At 45.7% G+C, this 22,934-nt stretch overlaps 2 protein-coding genes across 4 annotated transcripts; both read left to right on the forward strand.

The window, feature by feature from the left end:
• Window positions 1–274: 274 nt before the first annotated feature.
• scaf1 (SR-related CTD-associated factor 1) lies at window positions 275–11,031 on the forward strand. 2 transcript variants are annotated; one of them, XM_003456877.3, is made up of 6 exons: window positions 275–342; window positions 1,350–4,837; window positions 5,638–5,720; window positions 8,793–9,098; window positions 9,174–9,302; window positions 10,211–11,031. In XM_003456877.3, the coding sequence occupies exons 2-6, from the start codon at window positions 1,447–1,449 to the stop codon at window positions 10,367–10,369; spliced, it is 4,068 nt and encodes a 1,355-aa protein (XP_003456925.1). In that variant the 5' UTR covers window positions 275–342; window positions 1,350–1,446; the 3' UTR covers window positions 10,370–11,031. The 2 variants fall into 2 exon arrangements, with proteins under 2 accessions (XP_003456925.1, XP_005461669.1); XM_005461612.4 differs by lacking the exon at window positions 275–342 and adding an exon at window positions 358–504.
• Window positions 11,032–13,273: 2,242 nt separating this feature from the next.
• On the forward strand, window positions 13,274–22,838 carry snrnp70 (small nuclear ribonucleoprotein 70 (U1)). 2 transcript variants are annotated; one of them, XM_025906573.1, is made up of 10 exons: window positions 13,274–13,485; window positions 13,816–13,969; window positions 14,058–14,120; window positions 15,052–15,106; window positions 15,195–15,259; window positions 15,368–15,430; window positions 18,397–18,478; window positions 21,179–21,280; window positions 21,447–21,545; window positions 21,640–22,838. In XM_025906573.1, exons 2-10 carry the CDS (start codon window positions 13,823–13,825, stop codon window positions 22,368–22,370), a joined length of 1,407 nt encoding a protein of 468 aa, XP_025762358.1. In that variant the 5' UTR covers window positions 13,274–13,485; window positions 13,816–13,822; the 3' UTR covers window positions 22,371–22,838. The 2 variants fall into 2 exon arrangements, with proteins under 2 accessions (XP_025762358.1, XP_003456916.1); XM_003456868.5 differs by having other exon boundaries at window positions 13,275–13,485; window positions 21,447–21,546; window positions 21,635–22,838.
• Window positions 22,839–22,934: the final 96 nt, after the last annotated feature.

The following is a 22,934-nucleotide window of genomic DNA, read 5'->3' on the forward strand; positions in this document are numbered from 1 at the left end:
AAGTGAGTTATGACAGTAAACATGTTCATGTTACTTTGATCTATGAGTTCGGTTTAGGGTAGCATACTTCAGACAGCTGTCTGTAAACCAGTCACAGCAGAAATGAATTAGTTGTTACAAAAAAGACACTTTTTTAAAAGCCAGTTTGAACTTCTATGTGTAAATGTGTAACGGTGTCATGATCACGGCACATCAAAGGCAACTTTAATGGTGTGTGGTAAACGATGTATGCGGCTCTTTTGTAGCACCTGCGATTCACTCGGTTTCCCATCATTCTTTGTGTCCGGTTTCAGGGGAGGGAAGATGGCGGTGACTGGTGGAACAGACCCGTTTTAAATACTGGTACGTATTTAAGCACCACAAAAAGCAGCATATATCTAATTTCGTGGTTTGATTGAATGTCTGACAAAGTAACAGCCAGTAGATGTGAAGCGGTGGCTTTGGCCTGAGACAGAAGGTCACCGGGATGAAGGGAACCCATCAACATACTCCTCTTCTTGCTAGGTGCGCTAAGCTAATTAGCTACATGGGTAACTGAAAATCTGCCGCCAGACATTTTTAGCGTCTGTTAGTAAATCGAGTGTGCGACCCGTGACAAACCTGCATTACACATAATGGAGTTAATGGTCAAAACGCAAGGCGGAAAGATGTTTTGTAAAGCAGCCAGCGCGCTGTCCAGGCACGAAAATCTAATGATAATGCTATCTGTGACAAGCACTGAGAAATAAAAGTCCCTAATATGGAAGCTAAACGTATTTTTCTTTTCTTTTACAAGTCAGAAATCACGTAAGCGTCCCAACAGAGAAGGAGAACGACGGTAATGTTTAATTCACCGTGTAAACAACAGAGAGACAGTCATGTGCTGCGCAGTTTTTTTTTAATGATTGTGTTCAATGAGTGTAGACTGAAAAATGTGTGTGTTGACCCGGTGTAAGGGTCGACTCCTCCGACGGCTGCCTTCAGCTGTCTCTCAGCTCACCCTGGTGAGAGCGCAGTGGGACTCAGTGGGCCCCCTCAGACTGGCTCTGGTCTTCTGTTTCGTATGACTGGACTCCAAACTCTGATTACACTCCCGACTGCAGAAGCATGTTAACAGGCAGATGAACGTTTAGCTCTTTGTAACAACAATAATAATATCATTCAAATTCCTTCAGTCAGTCTTTTCTTTGTTTCGCTGTACTGTACTAAAGACATGCCCTCTCTTTGACAACACAATTGTAGAAACAGTCTAACCTCTGAGTATCCACCATGGTATTCATCATTTGTCACGATCGTAGGCTCTCCACGGAGCATTTCCACTTGGATTATATTGTAACGTAAAGTGACACATGTTCTTTTCTTTCTGCAAGGTTGGTTCCTGAGCCCTGTTTTCTGGTGTGACCTGCCACGCCCTAGGTGTCTCAGTATTACTTCCCTCACTTTTTGACCCACCGGTATTTCTGGCTCATGGACTTGACTTTGGCAACAGGCTTCAGAAGGAGGCCTGGTGCCTCCTCTTCCCCAGGTGGAGTTGAAGAGACCTCAAAGAGCCCTCCTTCCTACTCACCTTCATTGTCTGCATCATCTCCTTCAACCAGTCCATCTTCACCATTGTCTACATCCTCCTCTATGTGTGCCAACACATCAGTTTATCCAAGCCGTGTAAAAAGCCAGTTCAATGGAACAGAGAGAGCCAGGGTTTCCTCCACTTCTGCCTCTCTAGCTACGCAGTCTCTCTCTAAACCTACATGCAGTACCACCTCCTCAGATTGTTTGCCTCACACTTTAATGCAACAAAGTGCTGACTGTGAAAAACAGGAGAGGAAAAGGGTGATGTACAATCCTTTCAATCCAAATAATGGAGCTAGAGAAGGAACAGAGATGAAGGAGGTGGGGGAAGGAGAGAAATACGATCCTTTTGACCCCACTGGTTCCCCAGCATCAGATGTTGATGATGAGAGTGGCAAAGCAAGGATCCTGAAGAGAAACACTATGAGAGAAGAAAAGGAGAAGGTGGAGGAACCTCCAGATTCCACGGACGCCTTCACTGACCTTCCAAGCGCCTGTCTGAGCACTCAGCTCCCTCTGAGGAGGAGGGTGGACTGCAGCACCATGAAAGCTGATTCAGATCACTCTGAGATAGAGGAGGGCGAGATAGTTGGAGCCATTGAAAGAGATGGAAGCACTAAGAGACCTGTAGAGGAAACCCTCCCCCTAAGTTCTCCCAGCATCTCCTTCTTTGGGTCAAAGCCAGAGCGAATCTTCCGAGTGCTAGATGGGGATGGCTTTGTGTCTGTTTGCACAGAGGGCAGCTGGGAAGTAGACACTGAGCTCAAGGATGAGCCTGTGGTAGGAGTAGAGGATCTGAGAAGGAAGCTGGTCAGCAGAAGGAAGGAACGATATCTCTCCTTTCCTGCTTCTTCACCCTGCTCCCCCCAGCTGCCACCGCCACCACCGCCGCCGCCTCCTTCTCATCCTCCAACCTCTACATCCTCATCCCCTTTAACGCCTCCTGAAGATCAGGGCGGCAAAAACTCCAAGGGCCACAGCCAACAAAAAAGCAAAGATAGAAAAGACGGAGAAAAGGAGATTAGAAGAAAAAAGAGAAGGAAAGGCAAAGAGTGGGGTCAGGAGTTGAACAAGAAAAAGGCGCAAAAGATGGGCAAAGAGGATAAAGGAAGAAGGAGCAGCAGGAGCAGCAGTCGGAAGAGGAAAAAAAGATGGCACAGCAGCCCAGAGACTTCACGGTCCTGCAATTCTTCAAGAAGAGATGCCCACACCAGATGGTCGTTTTCCAGCCTGTCTGAAGAAAGACACAAAGAGAGGGAAAGGGATAAACACAGGAGCCGGACTGGAGATCGGGACAGAGACAGAGGGAGGGAACACAATCGTATCAGTAGCCACAGACGAGATGGACGGGATGAAGATTTTAGCTCCAGAAAGAGGGAGAAGGAAAGGAAGGGAAAACATCATTCAAGGAGCAGAGAGCGAGGCATTTCAGAGAGGTCCAAAAGAAGCAGGGAAAAGAGAGAAGGCAATAGAGATAGGGAACGGGACAGGGATAGGAGACGAGATGGTCGTCCCGTCGTACCTCCGTCCATCCAAGACCTCAGTGGGTCTGACCTCTTCGCTATTAAGCGAACCATTACGGTCACAACCACCACAACGACCACCACCGTTCCCGGGTCTCCGAGACTTACCCCATCCTCTCCTGGGAGGGCCACAAAGGACTCCGACAAGCCCCGTAAAAAGAAGAGAAAATGGCATTCAGCTGGAGAGGCGGAGAACCAAGGTAGTTGTCAGAGCCGATCGCAGTCGCTCTCGCCTCCCAGGTATCACAGCTATGAGTCAGACCGCTATTCAGACAAACTGGAGATTGATGTGTTGTCTTTGGATGGTGAAGCTTTGGACTCAGACTACCCATCTTTGGAGGACACGCCCCCTGCTGCTCTGCCTCCAGAGGCTCCTGTCCCCAGCCCTAAAGCTACAGCTACGCCCAAGACTGGACATGAACCCAAAAAGAAATCTCGCACATTAAAGAAAATTGCCCGCTCTGAAGCTTCGGCGTCTGCCAGTACAGCCAAAAGCAAATGCCTCTCTTCACTGATGGTCTCTTCCGGATCTGCCTCTGTTTCGCCTGGCTTCCCCTCAGCAAAGCGAACCAGGAAGATCAAAAAAGACAAAGACCGGGACAAAGAGAGCAGAAAAGACACAAGTCGATCTGGGAAGTCCAAGAAAGAAGGTGGTGCTAGTCAGAAAGGTAAGCTTCAGTCTAAAGTTTCGGTTCTGGTGCGCGAAGGCGTAAGCAGTACCACGGGGTCTTCGGTTGGCTCTGGAAAACTGAACATGGACCTTCTCGGCCCAGGTGGTGCAGCAGGGAGTACTGGGGGGTCTGTGGTGGGTGGCTCAATTGCAGTAGTCTTCTGCAGGGACAATGAAAGCAGGTCACCTTTTCTGAAACCTTGTTCAGAGCCACTGTCACTGGGTGGGCGGAGTAAAGACCTGGTCAGTATGGGAAAGCGCAGCAGTCTGTCCGCACCGCCGTCATCGCTGACCGGTCCTGCAGGATTGAAATCCAAGAAAGCAAAACCCAGCTCCATTACATCCACTTCCTCCTCCGCTTCCTCCCCTTCATCTTCTCTGGTAACCAAGCGGCGGCGCCGCCAGGCCAAGAAGACGAGAGAAAAGGCCGAAGCAGTGGGGTTGACCGCTGGAGGCAGCAACCAAACTAAAGCTATGTCCGAAGCCTGGGGTGGGGGCGTCTCCTTAGATGTTCAGTCAGGCGTTGGAGATGGGAGCAAGTCGGTCAGTCCACATACTGGCCAAGCTGGCCCCGCACCCTGCTCTTCCTCCTCGTCCACATCCTCCTCCACTAGTGTGCTCCCACCATCCTCGTCACCTCCTCAGACCCCTCCGCCACCTGTTGCACCATCGTTGCGGGACACCAGGGAGTCTTCACCAGACTCTCAAACTGTAGACAGCAGCTGTAAGACTCCAGATCCTTCTTTCCTAACTGAGGACTGTCCAAAACAGCCTAGTCCTACACAACCAGCATCCAGTCCTTCCAACCTGGCCACCTCACAAGGAGCTGGTCTCAGCAGCGCCCCACCCACAGCCAAGCTGCCAAGTCAGGATGATCTGTCAAAATCTCTGGGCTCGCCTTCTTCCTTGTCCTCAACCGTCTGCGGTCTCCCTTCCCTGGCTCTGCCTCTGTCTTCTTCTGACCCATCCTCATCTGTGTCCTCTTCATCTGCCGGTAAGCCGCCTCCGCCTCCTCCTCCCCCTCCAGCTCCTGCACCCACTCTTCCTTGGAGTCTCCAGACTGGGGTGGACTGCACAACCGGAGGTGTCTTAGCATGTAAGTTCCCTCTCCCTATGCAGAGAAGACATGTTATTCAAACGCAGAAACTAAGCTATTAGCATTGTGCACAGCTGGGTATTTAGTGAGTCACTGGGCAGTTTGGGCCCGTGCAGAGTTTGGTCACATGGTCTCTCCTATTTGAACCAGATTCTCACTAACAGGGTTTTGCTGTTACTAGCATTTCTTCACATCGACCTAAGTGTATGAGATTACTGAAGTAGTTCTTAGTGTTGTGGAGAAAATGAAGGAAGAGTTACTGCGCCAGCATTTCACTCACATTTGCACTTAAACATCATCAGAACACTTTATTAATGCTGTTGGACATTTTACAGTAACTTACAGAATAATCAAAATAGATGTGTGCACTGTAAAATGTACAGAGGGAGCATGTGTGACAAAGTGGCAGCAAAGAGGCGACCAGAAGAGCTTTAGGTTTGACAGCAGCAGCGCTTCTTTACATAACAGCAACCAAAACAAAGTCCTTCATGAGACAACCTATCAGAAGGCTCCGTTTTTGAAAGGGGCGGGGGGGGTAAACTAAGGACAAGTTCAAATTTTCCGCATGCTGCTGGTCACTGTCGGAGTATTTTCCAGGTTTCTGGTAAAGTGTAGACTGACAGTTGCTGTCCCAGTACAGCTTGTGTCCAAGGGGAGGACAGGCTGTGCAGCGCTATTTTAAGCTTTTAGACGATCATATGATTCTATCTATAGTTTTAAAGATCATGCTGCCCTGTTATAAAACATGAATGTATGTTTGTCAGTCTGTTTCCCTAAACAGTCTCTGTTGTTTCTCACAGTGACTGCTCTGCTCTTCAAAATGGAAGAGGCCAATATCGCCAGCAGAGCCAAAGCACAAGAGTTCATTCAAGCAACCAGCCAGGTGACACTCAGTGGAGCTTCATTCATCTGCAGGGGGAGGAACATTTTAGTGCATGTTCTTAGGAGGAGGCTACACAGGCTACGTCCACACTAATGCGTTTTCGTTTGAAAACGCATCGTTTTCTCTCCGTTTTGGCCTCCCGTCCACACTGAGACGGCGTTTTCCCCGAGGAAAAACGCAGCGTTTTGAAAACGCTTTCGAAAATGCATACATTTCAAAACGGAGCTGCCCCGTCACAGTGTGGACACTCGAAAACGCAGGCTTTCTAAAACGATGACGCATTTTAGTCATGTGATGCAGTCATGTTACTAATTAAACAAAGATAGCGGAGTGCATTATACAGCAGTTGTTCTGATTGCTCTCAATTTTGACAGCCCTAAAAAAGATTAATATCAGTTTGTACATGCTCCAGATAGCTTTTCTTCAAATTCTCTAATTCTCACTCGCTTATGCGCATGCGCAGGACTGGAACGTAAGCGTTTTGGACCGTTTCAATGTGGACGCACAACTCTGTGAAAACGACTGAAAACGCTAGTGTGGACGCGGAGCGTTTTCAGACGAAAACGCCGTTTTCAAATCTATCCAGGCTAGTGTGGATGTAGCCACAGTCAGTCCTGAAAGACACTGCATGCACACACAGACAGAGTGGCGGAGGAACGCAGAGTGGCAGAGTTTGAAATATTACTCTTTCTGGATCACAAAATAAAAATACCATTCTTATAAATTTACCATTCAAACACCATTCTGAAACTTCAAATATCTGCTCGATTTATCAAGACATCACATATTTGCAAACGTTTTTCGGAGATGCCTGTTACGCACCAGCTGACCCGGTGGTCAAGGCGCGGCTCCCGGCACATCATTTTCAAACCCCCCGTGGTCTTTCGCTACTCAGGTTAAACATAATATATAAGTCACTTAGACCAGCGATCCCCAACCTTTTTTGGACCACGGAACAGTTTAATGTCAGACAATATTTTCACAGACCGGCCTTAACGTGTCATGGATAAATACAACAAAATAAAATGATATGACCAAAACAAAAACTGTGGTATTTTGTAAATATAATAATCAACGCAAATTCACTGTGTAATTTTGTAACTTTATTAGAATTGTCCTCCTGAAACTACAAAACAAATGTAAAGTACATGAAAATATATAATTCACCATAATGCTAAATCAATGAGAGCCCTGTGCTTGTTTCTCTGCAACGAACGTAGTGATGGACAATGGGGGACGATGACACCCGAGGTGTGCCCTCTCACCACATATCCAAACCGACATCATGACCAGCAGCTTTTACAGCTTTGGCTCCAGCAAACATCAGCTGATACTAGAAATTAATATTAAATTAACTCTAACAGCAGCTGATCAAGCTTAAACGTGCTGCTGTTGTTCCGCTGGTTTCCTCTTTCTGGTGCAAAGTGGGCGATAAACAAACAAGAGAGACGGGACTTGCAACAGAAATACCGATGAGCTGATCATTGATCAGTTTCATGATTGAAGTAGCAGCAGGAGAGGGAGGGAGAGAAGAAGAGGCAGCTGCAGCAAAGACGCAGAATAACTCCAGCTTTGTGTCTTTGTTTCATTCTAGCTGAAGTACGGGACAAATCGTGTTCCTTTTCCACTCAATACGGATGTATTGTAATTGGGCCAGCCCAGAGTTGATCATGACCACCTTTCATTGTTTATACCGTTACAAAAACAAACAAACATAAAAATGAAAAATCAGTCCAGCTATGCAGTCAGCTGGTGGGTAACAGGCATCTCCGAAAACATTAGAGTGATGTCTTGGTAAATCAAGCAGATATTTGAAGTTTACACAGCTACGTTCTCGCCTGAAAATATCTTAAAAGTTTATTTTGTGATCCAGAAAGAGTAATATTTCAAACTCCGCAATCAATTTTGTTCACTCAAAATAAATTTCTCCTCAAAATGCAACACTTGCACCTGCAAATGTTTTTTTTTTACGTGTGCTCAGAATAGTGGCACAAAAATAACGCCATAGACACACACACACACACACAGACACACACACACACACAGACACATACAGACAGACACACAGACACGCACACACACAGACAGACAGACACACAGACACGCACACACACAGACAGACACACACACAGACACGCACACACAGACAGACACACACACACACAGACACACACAGACGGGGACACACACACACAGACACAGACACGCACACACAGACACACACACACAGACACGCACACACAGACACGCACACACATACAGACAGACACACACACAGACACGCACACACAGACACACACACACAGACAGACACACACAGACGGGGACAGACACACACAGACGGGGACACACACACACAGACACAGACACGCACACACAGACACAGACACGCACACACAGACAGACACACACACACACACACAGACACATACAGACAGACACACAGACACGCACACACACAGACAGACACACACACAGACAGACACGCACACACACAGACAGACAGACACACACACAGACAGACACACACACACACAGACAGACACACACACACAGACAGACACACACAGACAGACACACACAGACACACACACACAGACAGACACACACAGACAGACACACACAGACAGACACAGACACGCACACACAGACACGCACACACATACAGACAGACACACACACAGACACACACACACACACACAGACACGCACACACAGACACGCACACACATACAGACAGACACACACACAGACACGCACACACATACAGACAGACGCACACACAGACAGACACACACACACACAGACGGGGACACACACACACAGACGGGGACACACACACACAGACGGGGACACACACACACAGACGGGGACACAGACAGACACACACACACACACACACAGACAGACACACACACACAGACACACACACACACACAGACACACACACACAGTGCTAGAGGGGGACCTTGCTGTGTATATGGGAGCTGCAGGCTCCTCTGTGTGTTGAAATGATGATCCTGTTATTGTTTGAATGACCGTGAATTCGTTTATCTCCTTTCTCACATGCAGATGCTCTCACAGGCCAATCAGAACCAGTCCCAGCTCACTCCTTCGGCGTCCTCTTCCTCTTCATCCTTACAGATTCCTCCCCCTCCCTCTCTCCCCCCACCTCCTGGACTGAGCCCAGCCCAGTTCATTCTGCACGGCTCCCTCCCATTGGTTAGCTGCACTAAAACTCCACCTTCACACCTGCACCCTTCAATAGGTGGTGGATGCGCTCAGACTCCACCCTCCATCGTACCTGTGGGGATGACGGGTGTGTCTGGGAGTTCTAGTGACACTGGATGGGACAATGAGAGCAAAGACCCGGATAAGGTAAACTGGAACTGTGTTGTTTGTTTGTTTTTGTGGGTTCCTTTATTTAACATGATGCTTACCTGAACTGCACAGTACCTGAAGAAGCTGCACACACAGGAGCGGGCAGTAGAGGAGGTCAAGCTGGCGATCAAGCCTTACTATCAACGCAAAGACATCAACAAGGAAGAATACAAAGACATCCTCAGGAAAGCAGTGCATAAGGTGAGCCTTCACACACAAATCCAACCACATACTGTTTTATATATCACATGGCTCATGTTGACTTTGCACTTTGCAGCTTAAAGTTTACAGTGTGGCTAAAACATGCAGTATTTCTACAATAAAACTATGATGTTTCCACTGAGATCCTGGTACCATGCCTTTGGGTAATGCATTAACAAATAAATGCAATAATATACATTCAGTGAATTGGTCTTTATCAGTAAAATAATATGAAATAAGAATAATAAAGACAAATATATGGATATTGACATTATTAGCATAGTTTATTTGCATTAGTCTCAGATTAGCTTGGATTCATTGACACTGGCACTAGTCTCTTCTTCTTCTGATTTCCCTATAAGCGCACACCTGAACACATCTGCACACACCTGAGCACATCCTCGCACATCTGCACACAGCCTCACACATCGTTACACATCTGCACACAGCCTCAGTGGCCAGAGAAGGTGAGGTGAAATGATAATGTTGCTGACATCAGGTTTTTTAATCACAAGAGCAGTAAAAGCATCCTGGCAACTCTTACAGAGAACGTAAGAACAAAGAATCACCATCTGTACATTTCATTCATGCAGACTCACATGAAACACAGTCACACTCTGCAAACATACAAAGGAACGCTGTTGGTGCCATGGGCGTGAACTACTTTGTAACTGCTGACCCTTTGCTGTTAGCTTTCTCTTTGCTATGCTAGCTATCAGCTGCCAAACAGTGCCCTGCTGCTGTGTAGTGCACCTGAGTGGATTGTCCTGCTCTTTCATTGGAGCTTTTATGATGGGATTGGACCAGCATCTGGTCAAAATGTCTGAACTGTGCGTCCATAAATGAAGTTATGTTCTTCTGTTCTGAATTGTTACTGACTGTTTAATCACACTGTGTCTTTATCTTAGATCTGCCACAGCCGCACTGGAGAAATCAACCCAGTCAAAGTCAGCAACCTTGTGAAGCTGTATGTTCAGCGCTACAGATACTTCCGTAAACACGGGCGCAAAATGGACGAGGAAGAAAGGGATGACAGGGAGCCAGGAGCACTGCATCCCTCTGCCTAATACAAGACTTTTGGGTGGGGGTGGGGGTGTTCCACCTTTGCCACAATCTGCTCAGTACGTGAGCAGTTCACTGATTGTCATTGCCTAATTTTATTGTTTCCATACCTTCCCTTGTCTATACTTTCATGTAGAAGTATGTATCCTCATCGCTGTAATCATGTTGTAAATATTCCTTTCCAGATGTATCATGAACACAAGGTTCAGTAAGTAGATCCTGTCTAGACACTCGTGTGAGCTAGTACAGTCCCGTATTGAACCCTGCAATAAATCCTACCTTTGTCAAGGGTCTAGTGCTTAGTTGTTGTTGGTTGGATTTGTTAGAAGTGTCTCAATGGTGGGACTAATTACAGGACCTTTTTTAATAGTATTGAATTAAATGTTTATGATGATGATCTACCCCACCTCTCCTTTATATCAACATCCAAACTGAGAGGAGATGTAATACCCAGCTGCACACCAAAAGGAGTTAAACAATACTAAACAGAAGAACTGCGTGTCCCCCGTGTCCCTGTGTCTTTACAGGCAGCACGTAGGCTGTTGGTCACTGCTGATTTCTCACTTCTTTTATTGTGTATTCTGTGCATGTTACTGAGAATGACAGTTATACTCAGCCTCTTTATAAAATGACCAACACACTATAAATGTTACTTAACACTGGTAAACATTGTATTATTTATTTTGTCTGCTTTCTGTCAGTTGTTTCTGTTCATAGAGAGACTGTTCAGGATTTTCTCGACGCGTCTACCACAGCTGTAGCTGCTGCTGTCACAGGCTAGACCAGTTTAACCACCCTGAGACTGGGTAGGGTCCTAAGGCTGCAGCCCCTGAACTTGGACACAGCCTGTAGACTAAACTATAATAATATAACAGACTGTATATAAATACAAACTCTGGCCAGCTGTGTCGATCAGTTATCTATTTTGGCCCCAGCTGTTCCTAATAAACACTACATGATGGTCCCAGGTGACCTTCGTTACATAAATGTACATACAACCCACTAACACATCACTTTCCAAATTGAATTCATGTCCAGAGATGAGACACAGGCAGACTAGGCTAACAGGTTTGATGTTACAACACTAGTCAAATATTACTGTGTAATATTTGTCCAAAACACATTTCTTTGTTATGGAATAAAATGAATTCTAAAGTCACAACCAGTAGGAGTGGCAATTTCTAGAACTTCATCTGTATAATTGGACATTTCTTACCAGCGTAAACTAAAAATAAATACACAAAACCATTTCATTTAGTTTACTGGTTTATTTGCAAGACACAAGAACGTGAAACCCTGAAAGTTACAAATGTAACGTGCATGAAATGGGAGGTAAACGCGCCAGACCTGATGAAGTCAAGCTGCCTGTAGGCTGGGGCGCTTGGCCACAAGGGGGCAGTAGTTGGCTGGAAACTGGTTTTATGGTATTTTATTGGTCAAGAGCAACAAGAATGACGAACTGTTTCATAACAGGTGTCGAACTCCAGGCCTCGAGGGCCGGTGTCCTGCAGGTTTTAGATGTGTCGTTGATCCAGCACAGCTGATTAAATGGCTAAATGACCTCCTCAACATGTCCCGAAGTTCTCCAGAGGCCTGGTAATGAACTCATCATGTGATTCAGGTGTGTTGACCCAGGGTGAGATCTACAACCTGCAGGACACCGGCTCTCGAGGCCTGGAGTTCCCCACCCCTGGTTTTAAATGTAGCCACACAAACGGAATATCCGGTGTTTATTTCCTGGTTTGGCGGAAGCGTTTATCACACATCTGTTTGACCGTCTCCAGCTCATCTGGAAGGCACGTGCCGTGCCAGGCTAGGTGTCCGCGACAGAACGGGAGCGCGCACGGGGCAGGGAGCGCGGATCCACATGACTCCGCCTCCACTGCAACAACTAAAGTGGAAGTAGTGAGTTTTACTGAAACAGTGAAACACGAGTGTCGTGGGTTACAGCAGGATACCTACCATACATCCTGTTTACTGCACGTGACTGTGACCATTGGTCCACTACCAGCCATTTCATTTGGTACAAATCCACTCTTCCACGTTTGCGTGGGTTTCCTTCTGAGCACACGCAGCTCCCTGCACCACCTGTTCACGCCGTGTTTACGTCCCTCCTACGTTACTACGATCAAGTACGAGTCCACTAACTTTATTCTCAAAATGATCAACAATGTGTTTTCCTTCTGTGGCCCTAATAAAATAATAAAGTTATTATTTTATTAATGTACAATACAAATGAATTATTGCCAGTTTGCCTTGAAACAACTGTAATCTGTATATTTTGACTTGATTTTTAAAGTAGCTCTAATATTCCGTCGTAGCTTCGTATCTTCATAAGAACCAAAACAATCCAGTTATTTTGGACTTTTTCTGGAACAACAATCGCTTTGGCGCATACACTATAAAGAATGTGAAGAGTCAGAGGGTGTGCGTCTTTCTTTTCATAAATTAATGCCGACTCAAAGCTTCTTTTTTTATTCGCAAAATCAACATACAAACAAAATGCACCATATTATACATTCAGAAAATATAAACTTCTTACCAATTAGCAACCTTTGTACAAAGAAAAAAAAGATATAAAGACGGGGTCATAAAAGTTAACAGAGTATTAACTCACTAAATCAAAATCTTCTAAAAAGGAAACAAAAAAAGCAGCCTTTTTTTTTAAAGTCAAAGATTTAACCAACAGGTTTAAGTCGTTTTTCCAGTGAAGTAGGGTTGGTTTGGTCTTAAAAAACGACATTTATGTATATATTGCTTACACGAGATTAATAAAACACCATAATTGGTTTTCGCTTCCTTCAGAAACACTCCAAACAATATCATAATGTCGACTCAACGCTTAATTCTCAATCAACTTGGCATTTCCTGAACGATTCGGGTTTACGACAATTGTCGTTATTTTGCGGCATCCCGCCATTTTATTTGCGAACTCGACACAGTTAGCTATTTGTCGCCGCTGCACGCTGTGGGTACCTTGAAGATCAGATTCTTATTACTAATAGATCCAAATATATTATCTGCTTCAGTCGAAGTAAGTTTGTCACAAAGGAACTACCTGATCTCGCGCTTCTTCTTCTGATACATGATCTGAAATTTGCTAAACACTGGAGGAGAGAAGGTAAGACTCCGCGGATCCTGCATGTTAGCATTGTGTGCTTCGTGCTAATTCGAAAGGCTCAATTAAACGCTAAACATGTCGATAGAACTTAAAGTAAAACCTGTCAGCGCATACATTTCAGATATCGATGCCGTGTTGTTTGTAAGTTAAGGAAGATGTTGGGTGAAAATGAAACGCGTGCTAGCCATATGGTTGTAGGAGTGTCGTCGTAATCAGGACAACAGTTAGCATGTTACGAGAACTTCCGCTCTTGAGGCTGGCGCGTGCTTCAATGCCCGGATTGACCAGCATATAAGTGTCAATGAAGTGATCCCCTTGTTGTTGCAATAGGTGAAAAATGACGCAGTTCCTACCACCCAACCTCCTGGCCCTCTTTGCTCCACGGGACCCAATACCTTTCTTACCTCAGCTGGTAAAGTTACCCCACGAAAAGCACCACAATCAGCCCTACAGTGGGATCGCCCCGTTCATCAGACATTTCGAGGTGAATATTAAATCTTCTGTGCGCTTTGGTTAGCCCTTCTTCTTCCGTCCCACATTAGTCCTGTTAAATATCTCCTTTCTCTGACCAGGACCCGAGAGATGCACCGCCTCCAACAAGAGCAGAGACCCGTGAAGAGCGGCTGGAGAGAAAAGTGAGTATTCACAGCACTTCACCTGTTCCATTTGTCCACATTCGTTCTCTCTCCTACACACAACAGCCCATAATGACACAGCAAAGAACGTTTGACTGAAAGCTTTGCAGACTTGGTAAAAGTAAGACTGACACTGTGTAAGAAAGCAGTTCAGATTGTCTTGATGCATGCTCAATCATCCAGGAAAGTAAATCTCCAAAAGTTGATTCTGTTCATCTGGACGTAGCGTTTTGTGGGAGAAACATTTCGTCACTCATCCAAGTGACTTCTTCAGTCTCAGCTGACTGCAGGTTTCCCCGATCTTATAAACAGTACATTTGCAGAATGACTGAAACCAGCCCACTGAAGGAACAATGGGCTGTGAGGTCAGTTCCTTAATCTTAATTATGCAAATTCTCATGACCATTGATCAACAGATACTGACCAAAACCCACTGATCAATGGCCATGAGTACCATTCATCTTACAATGCTGTGATTGCAGCCATTCCCCAACTCTCTGTACCCTCCTTCACCTCGATACAATCCAGTCTCTGAGGACAACTCTTTGAACTTCACGGCTTGGGTGTGTTCTCTGACGTGGACTGTCAGCTGTGGGACCTTTATACAGGAAGTGTGTGTCTCTTTCCAAATAATGTCCAGTTCGCCTTATTTACCACAGCTGGGACTCCAGTCAGGCTGTAGACATAACATCTGACAGATGATCAGTGGAAACGGGATGCATCTTTTAACTTTCTGGGGTGTTTTGTGAAGAATTTTGAGGTGGAAATGAATTTAATCCAAGGCTGAAAGAAAGACCGTGGAACAGATGAAGCTCTGTGAAGTCTGTATGTGTCAGGTTTTCTGAGAATCTCATGATAACGTGAGGAAAAGACAACGATCATTAAGAAAGCTGAGCACTAACCATTTCCTGTGAATCTTTTGTTTTTGTAGAGACGAGAGAAGATTGAGAGGAGGCAAGCAGTAGTAGAGACAGAGCTGAAGCTTTGTAAGTTTCTGACACGGCACACGCTCTGCAAACTCTGCGTGATGTGGTGATTTGGCCTAATCTTGGTTTTCTGTTTGCATGCTATCAGGGGACCCTCATAATGACCCCAACGCACAGGGCGATGCCTTCAAGACTCTGTTTGTGGCACGAGTGGTTAGTATATTCAAATAGCTGCCTATCCAAGTGTGTTGGGTTTGGGGTTTTTGGGCGGGGGTGTTACCTCTATGGACTGTGTGAACTTTAAATATCTTCTTTCTACAGAATTATGACACCACCGAGTCCAAGCTTCGCCGAGAATTTGAAGTGTACGGCCCCATCAAACGGGTACGTTAACACGGTCCTGTCTGAGTAATGTTGTGCTTAATGTCATATTTATTCATTTAGTACTTTTTTTCAGTTGTCGCGTACAGTATACAACTGACGTCGGCACACTTTTCTGCGTTGTTCTTTAATTATCAAATGTAGCAGTGCAGAGATGGTAAATGGAACAGAGGGTATTTGAGCCACGCTTACAGCCATCCAGATTCAGCTACGCCTGTTCTGCATCGAGTCTAACAGTATTAGTGTTTTGAGTCATGCAACAATCCCCGGATTGTAAAGAATATCAAGGAAAACAGTTAGCCTTTAAAACTGTTGCAGATAACTTTCTACAGGAAGAGAAATTTAATGTTACCTCGATTATTGGAATACTTTCCAGCTGCTGTAATAATTGTATTGACTGTCGGGCTCCACCAAAAAGTACTAGACACGTGTCCAGTTGAAGTCAGATGTCTTTCTAAAGGTGCTCTGACATGAAATTTTCCCCAGATGTCACTAACAGCTCATCTATTCAAATCATGGCTGTCCATAAATGATGTGCACGAATGAGAAATGACACAGAGAGAAAGTGTTGAAGGCCAAGTCACAACACCGGCTGAAATCTGTCAGTAAGGAGAAAACATTCCTGCTTCACTCAGATTAACATCAGCTCATTCAATCCCAACCTGCAGAAAGCTGTATCGTTACCGAGGTGTCACACAAGTAAGGTCTTATTATGAGGAGAACCAGTGAGCTCTCTCATGACTTTGGCAAACTGGTGGCACTGGTTACAGAAACATCTCTAAACTCTGCAGCAGTGTTGGGCCGTAGTGGAGGAGTGGAAGGAACATCATTTCACCATAAACTGGTCACAGAAGACCAAAACTGAACTCAATGTGATTGAATGAGGAGAGCGTCTCATTCAAATCCAAACCTCTGTTGTCCTGACAACGAGCTCCTGTGTCGCATACATGAAACCACGACAGTTTTGGCCGCGTTGCTATAACGACCCCACGCACATTAGCTGGTACTCGATTGTCATGGAAAATGACCAAAGTCCAGTCGAGCCAAGCTGGTACTAGTGGGAAAGGGCTGTTTGGATGCCGTAATACCAGTCCGTGTTTGGAGGTCCACCGCGTGTCACCACATGGTGTTTACCATGTCAACAGTGACGTTTGGAGGCGGTTTTCAGTGTACAGCACTGGGATGCTTCGTGTAACTGAAGGAAGGATGAATGGAAGACGTTCTTGATAAAAACTCATCTACCAGGATGATGAAGATGAGGGAAGCTCTCAGTTGGTTTAAGATGAAGAAAATAAAGCTGCTGAGATGGCCCGGCCCGTTACCTGACCTCACTCCAACTGGAAACCTACGGAAAGAAGTAAAGCTCAGAGCTGATAGAAACACAGAAGCTTCAAGAATGGAAGAGTGGACCAGAATCCCACCTGAGGAACGTCTGACTGGTTTGTGCACACAGCAGCTGTCAGCACCAACAACAGCTTTTCTACAAAGACTTTCTCTCATTTCTCATTATTACACATCATTTATGGACAGCTGTGCTTTGATGTGTTGGCGTGTGGATGGCTTGTTACTGATACCTTTGATGTCAGTAGCACCTTTAGAACATTAAAGGTCGACAATGTGTTCAATACTTATTTCTCCCTTCTATTATGAAGACAAACTAATGCATGTGCACGTCCTGGGCAGGTCGCTCAAGTGTATACTCACCAACCACTTTATAAGGTACACCTTGATAGTAACAGGTTGGACTCCATGTTGACCTAGAGAGTAAAACACATGGATTCCTCAGAAACTGTAGTCCATATCAACTTCATTCATTTGCAAGCTGCACATCCATGATGCACAACTCCAGTTCCACCACATTCCAGTAGCGCTCTGTTGGATTCACATCTATGTGACCGCGAAGCTCATTTATCCACAATGAACTGATTGTCATGTTCAAGAAACTAATCAACTTTATCACACGGTGTGTTATCCTGCTGGAAGCAGCCATCAGAAGGTGGGCGTGTCGTGGTCCTAGGTGGGCGTGTTGCTTTCTGCTGCATTGGGGGTGGTGTCTGTGCATGCACATTCAGGATGCTCTTCTGCATACTTTGGTTGTAACAACTCGTGATTTGAATTACTGTTGCCTAGGGCTGGACGATATGGCCTAAAATCCATATTGCCGTATAATTTGAAGCATGTGCAGTATCGATATATATTGTGATATATTCTTTTCTTCTGTATACCGTATTTTCTGCACTATAAGGCGCACTTAAAATCCTGTAATTTTCTCAGAAAATCGACGGTGCGCCTTATGTATGAATTCTGATTTTATGTGGTACACAGCGCTCAAAAATCCTAAATTATTTTATTTATTTTTTTACAACTTTGGTAAGCTATGAAGCCGCATTGCTTGATGGATTGTTGCTCGACAGTTTTGACCAAAACAGTAGCAGATTGATGACACCATCAGCATGCGCCATCGCGGTAGAGCAGTATAGTCAACATCTCTACTGTTGGCCAAATTCATACCATTTATACTGCCCACCCCTACTGTTGCCTACCTGTGAGCTTGGAGCAGTCAGGCTATTCTCCTCTGACCTCCTGTCATCAACAAATAAATGGTAGACAGCAGGGATAAATAACAAACAGGATCGCGTGTGTGTGTGTGTGTACGTACACACACACACACACACACACACACACACACACACACACACACACACACACACACACACACACACACACACACACACACACGAGCGGTGGAACAGGTGTACCTAAAGTGGCGGGTGAACACACATTTCATAAAGAAACAAAGGGAGATGCTGTGTTGACATTTGGCTGAGGTTGCACAGGTGTCGTGTCAGTTGTGTATTTATGTCTTTGCGAACTTGTTAAACTGTACGTGGAGGAGATGCATTTCTGTCCTTGGTCAGATGTGACGCGGTTGAATGTCATGATAGTGACTCCATCTTTCTTTGTTCCAGATTTACATAGTCTACAACAAGAAGACGGGGAAGCCTCGGGGCTATGCATTCATTGAATATGAGCATGAGAGAGACATGCACTGTAAGTACTAATATTAACCCAAACATGTTTCATAAAGACCAAATACTGTGTGCAGGGTGATTCTCCTCTGCAGCACTCTGTGTTTGTAACAGCAGCAGCTTTCTCTGTAGTGACTGCTGCTGAGTTAGAACCCAGCTGCTGGTTAGTGCTGGAGCTCTACACTGTGTGTGTGTGTGTGTGTGTGTGTGTGTGTGTGTGTGTGTCATCAGTCTGGTCTAAGAGGGAACGGCGTTCTTCTCAGCAATAAAGACTTGTTTTCTTTTCTGCATCTTGTGTGTGGGGGCGGGGTCAACTGTTTCATTTGTGAGCCTGAACATCTTTGCCTGTCAAAGGCACATTGTCTTTTTAACTGTTAGGCCTTGTAGCTTTGTGGAAGAGCAGCTCTCCCGGTTGGACTATAATGGTAAGCACATAGTCAGACTGGTCACCAAGCATTGAATGGGTTTTTTACCAGACATGTGTCAAAGCCCACGTTTTGTACCACAAAGTTTCTATCGGTGGTCTTCAACCCTGGTCATGGTGAGATTAATTCAGCCTTTCCACACTAGCGAGATACGTTAAGCTGGTGGCGATGCCACAGTAAATACTGTCTCTTTAGTCGAATGGTGTCATCGAACACAATGACGCCATTCTGGGATGTTGGTGCAATCAGCTCTTCAAGACCAGAGTTGCTGAATCACAGTTGTGTAGTTGGAGCAGGGGATGAACTGATGGGGAATGTGGGGTAAACAGTGTATTAACTGTATGTTGTTCTCATTGCCACTGCAGCCGCCAATCTGTGATGGCTATTGGCCAGAGCTGGCTGGCAGATGATGATGGTTATGATACATCTACACCCTACTACCACAGCTCAGTATATGGTTGGTATAATGGGTTTGTATGATGGGTAAGATTTTTTTCCACCCTCCATCTCCTACATAGGGATAGGGTTGAATGGGTAAAGCGTCTTCTTGCAGACCCTAAAGAGCTTCTATTTAGACTTTTACCATTGAACACACCCCGACTGCCTGTCCTAAATGTCACCTCAGGTTAATGAAGGCAGAATGGTAGCTGCGTGCAGGGAGCCGAGCCTGAGAGATCCACACGCATTATTAAAGACCTGCCATTCGCATTAGCTGGAGTTTGTTGTGACGTGGAGTTTGCAGTCTTTCTTATTGCACAGCACTAAATTGCTGCAATGCTTAACTTGGCAGACTTACAAACTGCAGACTGTCACCAAAACCCTTTAATCTCATCATTTATTTACTTTGATAATCTTGTTGTTCGTCACAGTGAAGAGCGAAGCTCCACACGTTAATCAAGAGGTTTCTGTGCTGTCAGGTCCAACACAGAACAATACGTCATTTTCTAATGTGTCCTCAGTGTTTCAGGGTGGGTTACAAACAAAATGGATAAATTAGTGCAGGGGGGCTGCAAAACATCTTTGACTATCTTTAACACGATTCACTTGAAGTTTCCGAGTGTCGTGTACGAGCCCCCCCACCCAGTTTGGATTTTCTTCCCTCGACCAGGCTTGTCGGGGTCATGTGATCAGGCATTTTACGTAGTTGCAGCCACAAACAAACAGTTTTGGTTCTCAGTCTTGCTCTCACTTAGCTTTAATGATTTTTACTGCGTATCCAGGCAGATAGTAAATGAAATAGAAAATAACACCCAAGGCCAAAGTTTCCAGGGGCTAGTTTCTACAACTACAGTTTATAACATCTCCGCACTGAATGCATCTCAGCCTACACATTCATGGCATGCCAGTGTTAGGAACATTTCTTTCTCAGTAGGTTGGAGTTGTGATAAAGCCAGTCCTGCAGAGAAGCGAGCCCAGTTTTGTTTGTTTTGGGTTTTTGTTACATTTTTGCACGTTTCCTTTCCTTTTTCCCCCACGTGGTCCATGTCAGTAGGACTGGTGGTAAAATCCTTCTTGAAGAGGGAAATGGGTTCGGGGTATGGTAAGTAGATGTGCTGTGACACTGTCCTGGTGTGGAGGTACTTTAGTAAGGCCTTAAAGCTTGGCCTGAGCCTTTCTGAACTCTTATCAGTGAAATGATGTTGTGTCTGGTGGGTTTTGGTAAGGCCCCTTTCATGGATGTGAACGTTTTAGCCTTGGGTTCACACATCATCCAAGTAGCTTAGCAGTCTGGATCGTGGCACGTTCTTCCATCAGTCAACAGGGGTCATAACATTGTGTGGTATACGAGTGGACAGTCTGCCAGGTCCTGATGTTCCTGCTGTATGTTGCTCTCAGTAAACCTGTAAATGTTAGCAGCTTTGTATAATAACAGAAGCTGTTCCAGCTTTTTACCAACAGGTTTTAGCTTGATGCATTTAAATCTTCTAGAAAACAAACTCTTATTGTAGACTGTGTCAGCTGTCCCAGCGGGTGACACAAAGGTTTAGCAGTAGTGTATTCAAACATGCCACAGCTTAATGAAATAGCACCTTAGTTGATATATAAAAAAGCAGTTGCTCTTTGGTGTCAATGGTGTAGGACCCTGAGTAATTAAAAGAAACGGTGTAATGTAACAATCACTCTTCGGGTGGAAGGAAGTCTACTCCCATTATCCTTCGACTTTTGCCCAGAGAGCAGCCATGTCGGCTTCGCCTGCTCCTGGTCAGTATAATAATGCACTGTTTGTTTCCTTAGCCATATTCCCTCGCTCCCTTTCCTCACCTTTTATCTTCCCTCTTCCCGTTACTCTTCTCCAGCCGCCTATAAGCATGCTGACGGGAAGAAGATTGATGGCAGAAGGGTCCTGGTGGATGTGGAAAGAGGACGTACTGTCAAAGGGTGGCGTCCTCGCAGGCTAGGTGAGCACTGCTTTCTAAGTTCATCGCCGTTAGGCGTCCCTCCATGGTTCACTGTGATAGTGGGACCATAATGTGTTTGTACAAGGTGGCGCTGTAAACATTCATCTGAAGAAAACAGACTTCTCATGAGCATGTTAGAAATGTTGTTTGTGGTTTCTTTGTCTAGGAGGTGGACTGGGTGGCACCAGGCGAGGCGGTGCTGATGTCAACATCAAGCACTCTGGTCGAGATGACGCATCACGCTATGACGACCGTCCTCTTGGGGGGTGGGTCTTTGTTCTTCTTTCTAGATTTGTAATGTGATGTAAAAATACGAACTGCTGTAAATACGTATTGCAACTGTGCTGCTCACAGTGACCGTGACCGTGGAGACCGGAGGGAACGCAGCCGTGAACGGGACAGGGACAAGGACAGAGAGCGTCGCCGGTCCCGATCTCGTGAACGCCGTCGCCACACCCGTTCCCGGGAGCGAGAAAGGGAAAGGGACCGACAGATCGGAGCAGCAGACGACAACAGTGGTAGTAACCGGCGTCGAGATCGCGAAAGGGAGCGTGGGGCGGCATCAGGAGGAGACAGCAGGAGCAGGGAGAGGAGTCGAGACCGGAAGAGAAGGAGCAGGAGCAGAGATCGGAAAAGAGACAGGGACAGGGTTAAGGGGCCAGAAGGAGGGGAGGAGATCGGCCAAGGAGAAGCTGCCCCCGAGGTCGGAGAGCGCATGCTGGAGGAACACGAGGGAGAAGCGAGTGAGGGCTTAGAGGAGCGTAGAGACAGAGACAGGGACAGGGACAGAAGGCGTAGCCACAGGGATAGGGACAGACGCAGGGGAGATCGGGACAGAGACAGGGAGCACAAAAGGGAGCGTGGAGAGAGAGACAGGGGAGATCGGCGAGAGGAACGGCACGGCTCCCTACGAGATGACATGGGCCCTCAAGACGACATGGTAAACGAGGAGGATGGAGGAGTGCCGCCACAGATGGAGGAATACAGCCAGGATGGGATGATGGCGGGCCAGCAGTCTGCGCCGTCAGCTGATGGCTATGTTTCCAGTGAAAATGGCTACAAGATGGAGGCTGCAGGAGATGAGTACTGAAACGAAGCGCCTGTCTGTGTTCTTTGACCTTTGTGATGTCAGGGGCTCCTGATGTAGAGCGAGCCTTCCTGTCAGTCTGTTTCTGTAACCTGGTGTCATGGTTCACACTCTCAACATGACCCCACTGTGTGCCACTACATCACACTCTCATTTTACTCTAGAGATGTTTTTGGTTGTAGTTTTTGCGCCCCCCCCCCCAAAAAAAAAACAAAACAAAAAAACAACAAACAAACAGACACAAATAAACTTTGTTTTGAAATGGGTCGATGGTGTAGCCATTTTAATTTCCAGATTTAGGAGCCACTTGGAGTTTGGTAATTGTATCCCAATGAGCATCCTGTCAGATGGAAGAAAATGTAGTGTTGTGGCAGTTATGAGCTCTTCTGTTTATTCCTTTTTTTTATTGATCTCTCCTGCTGTTGGTATAATGCAAGGACATTTTAATAAAGATGTGACTTAAAGCCAAAATATTTCACACCATTCACTTTGCATCCTTTGTCCACGAGTCTTTGCCAAATGTTTTCTGTTTATTTGTAGTCTCAGATCAATTCTTAACAAACCTGT

This window comes from Oreochromis niloticus, linkage group LG4 (assembly GCF_001858045.2).
Source record: "Oreochromis niloticus isolate F11D_XX linkage group LG4, O_niloticus_UMD_NMBU, whole genome shotgun sequence".
Taxonomy (NCBI): Eukaryota; Metazoa; Chordata; class Actinopteri; order Cichliformes; family Cichlidae; genus Oreochromis; species Oreochromis niloticus.